The sequence below is a fragment of the Malaclemys terrapin genome, chromosome 4 (assembly GCF_027887155.1).
Source record: "Malaclemys terrapin pileata isolate rMalTer1 chromosome 4, rMalTer1.hap1, whole genome shotgun sequence".
NCBI classification, from domain to species: Eukaryota; Metazoa; Chordata; order Testudines; family Emydidae; genus Malaclemys; species Malaclemys terrapin.
In genome coordinates, this window is record NC_071508.1 from 124914036 (window position 1) to 124923456 (window position 9421).

The 9421-nt window shown below is 44.0% G+C and overlaps 1 protein-coding gene across 4 annotated transcripts in view; it reads left to right on the top strand.

Moving 5' to 3' along the window:
- CCDC197 (coiled-coil domain containing 197) overlaps nt 1-5274 on the top strand; it is a 47172-nt gene extending 41898 nt beyond the window's left edge. For all 4 annotated transcript variants that reach the window (XM_054026329.1, XM_054026328.1, XM_054026330.1 and 1 more), the window contains 4 exons: nt 991-1160; nt 2472-2582; nt 4164-4280; nt 4696-5274. In XM_054026329.1, the coding sequence (XP_053882304.1) occupies nt 991-1160; nt 2472-2582; nt 4164-4280; nt 4696-4890 (593 nt within the window). In that variant the 3' untranslated portion in view covers nt 4891-5274. The remainder of the gene's footprint in view (nt 1-990; nt 1161-2471; nt 2583-4163; nt 4281-4695) is intronic.
- The last annotated feature ends 4147 nt before the right edge of the window (nt 5275-9421 follow it).

The window sequence follows — 9421 nt, forward strand, 5'->3', positions numbered from 1 at the left end:
CAGAGTTCCCTTTTAAATATTCCAGTCCTCCTCTATAATGATGATGCCTCCCAACCTTGTATCATCAGCAAATTTCATTAGCACAGTCTAACTTTTTGTGCTAAGGTCATTAATAAAAACAGTGTCAATTGCTCAAAAACTTGGTACATTTTTATGGAATTAAGTCACTCAAGCCATCTGATTTTCTTACGTGCCTACATGCTGTCAGGACAAGAAGTCTTTTTTTTCTTCTCAGATATCCATTACAGTGTTTCCAACTCTTGCAACTTTATCATGAGTCTCGCAATACTTGCTGGTCTTAAAATCCCAGTTCCTGAAGTCAGCTGACTCTCATAAGTCATAAGACTCTCAGCTTTCATTTTAAAAATATCCGCTTCTGGCTCTTGTGGTTGTGGAGAAAAGATTGAAAACATGAACCTTGAAGGCTCCAAAAACTGGAAGGCAACTAAAAATAACTCCAAATTTAATATTTAAAAAAAAAATCTCATTTTAAGGTTTGAATGTTTGCAGTTGGCAATATTGAGTCAGTTTTCATGGAAAAGCTTTATTTAGCATGGACAGGGCCCAATTGTGCAATTGGCCCCTCCTGGAAGGTGTGGGAGTTGCAAATACACAGTGTCTCCCCTGAGCCACTTAGGGTATGTCTACATTGCAATAAAACACCCACAGCTGACTCATGTCAGCTGACTTGGGCTTGGGCTGCTGGGCTATAAAATTGCAGTGTAGCTGTTTGGGCCTGGGCTGGAGCCCAGGCTCTGGAACCCGGTGAAGGGGGAGGGTCCAGAACCCTGGCTCCAGCCTGAGCCCCATGAGCCCAAGTCAGCGGACATGGGCCAGCTCTGGGTGTTTTATTGCAGTGTAGACATACCCTCAATTGCTTAAAGGATCCGGTACATAACTTGAAAAGTGAGGAAAATAAAGTGTCTCTAATACCTGGTAAGTTAAGTCTGTTTTCCCTTTGTGCTGTGTTTCCCCTGTGTCTCACTACAGACTATCTGGAGTATGGTACAGATTCTGTCATTGGAGCTATCAGACGGCATGAGACGCTGTCAGCTACAAACCAGACCTTGATAAAGAACTTGATCACTCTGTCAGATGACTTTGAGAAAAGCCAGCGTGACCTTGAAACCTTGCAACGGGAACATGATACCACAAAACTTGTAATGTTATCAAGCATGTTATTTATGGTATATTAGATAGTAGTTAGTTCAAGAGAGTTAAGCCAGGGTCTGATTCTGTGAGATACTGAGCACCAGCGACTTCCACTGAACCCTTAGCTGGGGTCCATCCCCCAGCCCTCCAGGTTTGTCCTGGAGTCTCCAGAATTAAAGATTATGTCATGTGATGAAACCTCCAGGAATATGTCCAACCAAAATTGGCAACCATATGTAACTGCTGAAAGGGACAATGATTTCTGGAATATTGCTGATCACAAACACTATGTACATTCTCATCACTTGATCACCCTGGGCAAATTTCTACTCTCAGATGAGTAGTGTCAATCTCTATGGCACATTCTGCACTCCATCCCGCATCAGAATGTCCCATGGCTATTGGGTCAGGCAGGCCCAAGGGCAGACTATGTAGTAATGGTCCACAGCATTGGACTACAGACTATGTAGTAATGGTCTTCTAGCACAATGTAGACCTGCGCTTATAAACTGTGGCCACTGAAGGAGATTCCTGATAGAGAAGAGTTTCTCCGGGTGTTTTATTTTTAATACAGTGAATAATCCTTAACCTTTTCTGTTAATAAAAACAGAGGGCTAGATCCAGGCTCTTACAAGGGAAGGGGAAGACTTATGGTTCCAGCTCTTTGGGGCCCTTGTTTATTCCCCTGTTTGTTGGCCAAGATGGTGGCCATCACAGTAGCATTTGAGTTGCACCTGGAGGCATTGTTCTGTCAAAGGCCAGGAACCTGGCATTAGGGGCCAAATTCTGTGCTCAGTTATATCAGTGTAAATCCAGAGTGAGGGCTTGTCTAAATAAGGAAGTTGACCCAGAATAGCTATTGTGGAGTTGCTCCCTGTTGTGGACACTTGCCTGCAGGAATAAGAGTGTTGAAATACTTCAGAATTGCTATTGCTCTTTAAATTTGCACCCTACGTTGTTCCAGAATAACTTCCCATGTGGACAAGCTTTATTGGAGTTGCTTTGGACTTATATTACTGTAATTGAGAGCAGAATAGCCCAATTTTTTTCAGAGTCATGGCAGGCTGCAGGGCATGCTGGTAGCCTATACAACACTCGTTGAACAGGTCCAGCCTGTGCTTCCCCCAGTGCAGCCATGTGGCCAGGGAAAGACTTGCCTTTGAGTGTAACTCACTGTTAGTGACATAGTTTGTTAATCTGTAAAGTGCTTTGGGATCCTTCAAGTTGAAAGGCTCTAGAAGAATGAGTGACACTAGGGCTAGACTCCTTCTTCAGTGCAAAGCACATCCCCAGTGGGCATTCTTGTTTACCTTGCCTAGATGCTGATTAGGGAACTTTCTGAGCTTCAGATGAAATGCAACAGAATACAGGAGAAAAACAAGCAGCTGGAAGTCAGTATTAATCAAGAGAAAGGTCACTTCAGATATCAGGTAAGTTCAAAAGTGCCCCTTCTGTTCCTTCCAGCAGAACACAAGCTATGGATAAAACAGAGGAGACACATACCCTAACTGAAAAGACTGGCACACGAGTGAGATCACAAACATTCAGGGCCTGATCCTCCTTCCTTAGAGGGAAGTGGGGGAGCTGGCAGCAGGATCAGGCCCAGAATTCATTAACTTGCCCATTGTTCTAAGATCATCACTCTTCTTGGTTTGCTCTCCAACTTATTATTTACTTTCATCTAGTTGGTTGTTTGCTGTTGGCTAAACTTCCAAGTCAGGGCAAGTCCTCACTGAAGTCAGCGGGAACGTTGTGTAAGGAGCTCTGGGTTTAGCCCTACGTTGTTAAACTTCAGTTCTTTCCAAAAGGACAATGTTAAAGCCAGAAGCTACCATAAAATCTGCAGCAACTTTCTCCAAACACTACATCTTCAGTGGTTTCCACGGATGGATTCAAGCCTTGTTTACACTGAAGATTTGCCTCTGTTACAGCTATAAGTGACTAGCCACTGGTATAGCTGCACCACTGCAAACCCCTACTGTTGCCAGCAAAGAGGCTGTAGGCCATGACTTGTGGCCAGTGCAGTCTAGCCCAGTTTCAAGCAGTGAGTTTGAACTTCAAGTGGCTTTTCTTGTCTACTCTAAGAGTTTGTACTTGTGAAGAGGGCTAGTCACTGATTGTCTAAACTGGGGATTTCAGTCAAGGCCCTTAGGCACAATCCTTTCTCCATACAGACAAGTTTTCTCCCAACCTAGCCCCCAGCTGACACCTAGAGAGACTTTTCCAGTCCAACCCTATAGACACACTGTCTTCCTCCCACTCCATGAGTTACTACCCAGTTTTCCCCCTCTCCCTCTTGATCTTTTTTCCCGTCTCCCTCACTAGCCCCTCCCAGAGCTCCCTCTGGTTTCCCCTTTTCCCCACTCATCCCTTCATCTTCCTAGGTTTCACTCTCGTGCAATGCCCTACTTCTGTGCCTCTCCCCACCCACAGCTGCCACTTAGCACAGCACTTTCTCTCTAGTGCTGCTGCCTCTCATCACCAAGTGAGGCAGCCACAACAGCAAGTGGGAGCCATGCCATGGGCTGGGGCATGACAGAGAGCCCAGGCAGGAGGCAACAGGGGCTTGTGGAAAATTGCTAAACTCTGCAAGCCTGGCAATCTGGAGGAACCCCAATCTGACTAGCCCCATGGGGGAGAAGACATCTGGGAGGGGGGGAAAAGCAGTTAGGAGGGGGTTTCGCAGGTATAGGATGAAGGGCCAGTGTCATTATTAGCAGTTGCTGAGGCTGAGAAGGGCACAAAGTGAGGAGGAAAGAGAAGCTTGGGTAGAATGGAGGAGCCAAGAGCGGGATGTAGGAGGAAATGGGGGTAGAGATATAGGCAGCAGCGCAGTTGGGTCGCACATTGAGGAGAAGCTAGATCTCACAGCAGAATTGTTACCCAGCCAAACTCCTGTGTAGTAGCCTTGAGAGACGTTTCCTCATCATGGAGGTTGGCAATCCCAGGCACACTTGTGCGCAAAGTGTTCTGTGGGGCAAAATTCACCAACGTCTTTTATGCCTTTGCAGAGTCAAGAGCTAGGCAGCTTGTTGTTAGCTATCGCCAACCTGGCTGAGCAGTGCCACACGCAGTATTATGGCCCCTTGCAGGAAATGGAATGGTTGTCAAAACTGGACATGATCCAAGTAAGTAACAAACATTGCTGTAGCATTAATAGGAAAGCTGCTCAGGATAGCAGGGTGCCTGCTGCTAAGGGGATACAGATTGTATAGGCAGCTAAAATTTAAGCGACTCTGATGTCTGGCTCATTCAAGGATGAGTGTTTTGGAGCCTTCTAGCAAACGCAGTAGTGCATGTACTAGCAACATATGTAGAGGTTAGTTATATACACAGTGGGAGAGGGCTCACTGCATAGCAGTTAAAACCTGGAACTGGGACTCGGGAGATCTGAGTTCAGTTCCTAGCTCTCCTAGTGACTCACTGTGTGACTTTAGGCAAGTCACTTAATGACTCTGTGCCTCAGTTTCCCCATCTATAAAACTGGAATAATATTTCCCTGACTCTCAGCCATTCCACTGCACCTCTCTCTCTTTATACTAGGAATTCATTCTGGAAAAAAAGCATATCCAGCAATTAGCGACTCAGCCTGATGAATCTGGGGCATTGCTATCTAGTCTTGGAGACCAAACTCAGAGCAGAAAAATGGGAATCACCAAGAAGTTCCGAAGCCAAGTTCCAGCAGGCAGTGGTGGTGTAATACAAACTCCTAAAAACAAGGGGAAAGCAACTGTCTGACCCTGTTTTGTATTAATGTGTTGCAGTTTCCAAAGCAATGGAAGAGAGGAAATATACAAGCTTCCTCAGACTTACTGACTTTTCTTACTGTGAAATGCTTCTTTCTAGTGCCTTCATTTTTAATATTTGTGGCTTCCATACACTCACAAGTTTGGCATCTGTCCACACAATTACTGGACTGTAACTCAAAAGGCAAAAAGCCCACCAATAATGCAAATGAAAATTACATTGGTTTTGCTATATGGGTATAGGATTAGTCCATTACTAACTGTGGGTTTCATCCATGGCACCTCCAGTGAAATTAGTAAGGAGTCATTTATGATATTCCATTCTTTGACCAAAAAGTAAGACTAAAATCGATTCAATAAAACATATTGGACCACAGTGTGAGAATAGTTAATTTGTTGTTTGTAAAACATCCACTAAGATCCGTATCTGAAAATTGCTATGTAAATGCCAAGTATCATTATGTTGCAATGTGTGTTTTTCTGTGGACTTGTTTGAAATTACATCTGGGGACAAGTTCTCGGCTATACTGATTTACAGCAGTTGGCCCGAGACTTTTTCAATGTCATAACAAGGGTTTCAATTCCCTGTTGCCAAGGGGAGAAATTGAAACAGAAGGTACAAAGTGACTTATCAGCTGGAAAAGCTGGAGGAACTCAATGCCGATAACAAGAAGTTCAGTACTAGGTTAATGGCCTTTGACTCAGTTCAAGTATAATATGAGTTTAATAGCTCAGACATTCAGATGCTTTCTCATGGTCAAGTCTCCCATGACACCTAAGGAGTTAGCCAACTAATAATGGCTTACCTGGAGGGGGACCATTAATATTAATTCATTATATTAATATTGTGTTTTTTCCTCCCATCTTTCATCTGTTGCTTGTCTTCTTTGATTGTGAGCATTATTACTTATTGTATTACCATTTGTTTATTGTTATATGTTACTGTGACATTCTGTGAACATTTCCTTACCTTAATTGTGAGCTCAACTGTGAGAAGTGAATTTATAGGCCCAGTTATTATAACATAGCCCGAGTCATGGACCAGCACCTCATTGTGCTAGGTGCTGTACAGACACAGAACAAAAATTGCCCCACTGCACCCTCTTGGGAACTAAAGCAAGGGCTCAATTTTAGAACCTCATAGATTAATTATCCTCAGCTCGGTCTCACTCCTTTCCCAAAACAGAATCATTGCTGTGTGGTGTTCTTCTAAGAATCCAAAAATTGCTGCTTATTGTTGAGATGGGAAATTGGTCTTATGGTGAAGGTGTGGGAACAGAACTCAGAAGAGCTGGGATTTTTTTTTCTGGTCCACCACAGGCTTCCTATGGGACCCTGAGCAAGTCAAGTCACCTATCCGTGTCTCAGTTTCCCCATCTGTAAAATGAGGATAATTCTTCCATTAGGTGTAACTCAATAATGTTTGTAAAAATGCTTTGAGAGTCTCAGGTGGAAGGTGATATGGTTACATTAACTGGGGTTATTTATCACTGGTCAGTCCACAGGTTAGGAGCTTTGAAAAAAAGCTCTCAGAAAAGACCTCCACTGCATGACTGCCAAAACACAGTAAGAGGGACATGGGGAAGTCAAGCAAAGCTGTACAGTAAGAGTCTCTTCAAGGGAAAAAAACAAGTGGAAAGAGCTGGGAAAGGAAAGCATTTTTATTGCCTAGTACGTTAGAGGAATGCTTCAACAGCAGTTTATCCTTGTGAAAATCTGGCCCGCCAGTAATTCTACCAAAGTCTATGAGCTGTAGGACAACATAAAAAAGGGCAGTCAGGCAACTTAAAGTTGTGTTAGGCTTAATTTACCAGGGTAACGTGCACTCAGCTTCACCAAGACTTTTAAAAAATCCAGAGCATAGGCTTTGTACACCTTACTCATTCAGGCATCTTTCTCCACTCTCTTCTCTTCTCCACCACGGACAGATATTCTGCATTTCCTTTGTGTATTACACCTTCCACATCTCCCAGCATACCCATACAAAGTTTTACAAAGGAGAAAACTGATGGGTATCATTTTTATTGAAAAAGGTGCAATGCATCACTCTTTGTTTGCACTATATAAACTAGGACTGGTCAAAAAAATTCCCATCAAAGCTGTTTTTTGATGAAAAATTGGCTTCTTGACCAATTTAAATTTTTCACCAAAAAATTAAAATTTTTGTTGAAATATTTCCGCTACAAACCAAAATATTTTGGCTGAAAATGGGAGTTGTGGCATCTCAGAGGTGTTGCAGTTTGCTCCTCATATCCCCTTTCTGCACTTTATCTCCCATATTGCACCATAACCAGGAACTCCATGATGTACAGCTTCTCCTCACCAAGAGGGGAGATCATGGAGCATGACGAATTCACTTCAATAATTTGATTTTTATTACAATGTTGTTAGATAACATTGACGTTTATTTTAAAGCAGTTTAAAAATTATTTTTATCAATTTAAACTTTCACAGTTGCAGGAAATGGGTGGGGGGGGTCACACATTTAACAATAGTAGATGTTGAGATTCAAAATGTTAAAGCTTTAGACCTGTTAAAACACAAATTGTCAACAGCACATGTCAAAATATACAAAGTAGATATGCTAAAATCAAACTCTAATAAGTTCTCAAGTGGCATTTTTCTTACCTTGCCTATCTGTACATTTCTATTATTACCAATGGAAATATTTTGTGTTGGTTTGTATGTGTATGGTGAAAGTGACATTTACTGAGATTTACCGGTAAAAAAAAATTCGGAGCCTAATTATGAGAGATGTAGTGCAGCTGATGATCCTGGCGCATAGCGGAGCAAACTGCAGGTGGTGCCTCAGTTCCTGTTTTCAGGGAAAATCTTTGAGTTTTCAGAGGGAAAAATGAAATTTCCGAGAAAACTGACTTTTTTTGTTTTCATCAGAATTTTCCACGGGGGGAAAAAACGTGCAGATGAGCTCTAATGTTGAATTCCGGGACATGCGGACTGTAAGTGAGACCAGAACAGGGCTTAAAGTCTGGGTTTCGTGCTTACTTACACCCATATAAAGCTGAAGTGATGGTTATCCCAGATTTAAACCAGTGAAACTCGGAATGGAATTTAGGCCTTAAAATTGCAACAACACAAGTCCTGATTCTCCTGGCATTACATGTGTTTAGTCATTTACACCTGGACAAAGTGGTGTAAAATGCTCCCAAATCAAAGTGCAAAGGGGGTGTAAAATGATGCCATTCTGATCTGGATGCATTCCACCTCAACGCTGCACAGCTATAAATAACTATGCATGCAGGGGAGTGGAGCATCAGATGCACAGTAATATATACAGTCCTGTTATAATAATGAATGTTGCATTCTTCAAGGCCTCAGCCAGTTCACAAATGGTGCAGGGACAAGGTGTGGTCTAGGAAGGTCTGATGGGTGTCTGAACCTTGCTCCCACAATTCCCTCGGATGCTAACAGGGATCCTACAATATGCCGTGAAGGTTGCCCACAATGCAATGAGCCTGGAGGCATTGGGAAGGACTCTGAGGGTATGTCTACACTACGGGATTAATCCGAATTTAGATAATTCGGATTTGAGAAACAGGTTGTATAAAGTCGAAATGAGTGCGGCCACACTAGCACAGTAATTCGGTGGTGTGCGTCCAAGTACCGGGGCTAGCGTCGATTTCTGCACCGTTGCACTGTGGGTAGCAATTCCATAGCTATCCCATAGTTCCCGCAGTCTCCTGCGCCCATTGGGATTGTGGGTTAAGATCCCAGTGCCTGATGGGACAAAAAACATCGTCGCAGGTGGTTCTGGGTACAGCCTCACTCCCTCCCTCCCTCCCTCCCTGCATGAAAGCAACGGACGGCAGACAACCATTTTCGCGCCTTTTTTCCTGGGTGGGTGAACACTGCAGACTCCATACCACGGCAAGCATGGAGCCCGCTGAGGTCAAGACAGCACTCATGAATATTGCAAACACCTCGCGCGTTCTTGTGGAGTTTATGCTCAGCCAGGACCAGAAAAACGAGGCGAGGAGGCAGCGGCGGCGGCAGCGCAGCGACAAGCATGATGAGGACATGGACACGGACACGGACACAGAATTCAGTGAAACCACAGGCCCCGGTGCTTTGGAGATCATGTTGTTAATGGGGCAGATTCTATCCATGGAACGCCGATTCTGGGCAAGGGAAACAAGCACAGACTGGTGGGACCGCATAGTGTTGCAGGTCTGGGACGATTCCCAGTGGCTGCGGAACTTTCGCATGCGTAAGGGCACTTTCATGGAACTTTGTGACTTGCTTTCCCCTGCCCTGAAATGCCAGAATACCAAGATGAGAGCAGCCCTCACAGTTGAGAAGCGCGTGGCGATAGCCCTGTGGAAGCTTGCAACGCCAGACAGCTACCGGTCAGTCGGGAATCAATTTGGAGTGGGCAAATCTACGGTGGGGGCTGCTGTGATGCAAGTAGCCAAAGCAATCACTCAGGTGCTGCTACGAAAGTTAGTGACTCTGGGAAATGTGCAGGCTATAGTGGATGGTTTTGCTGCAATGGGATTCCCTAA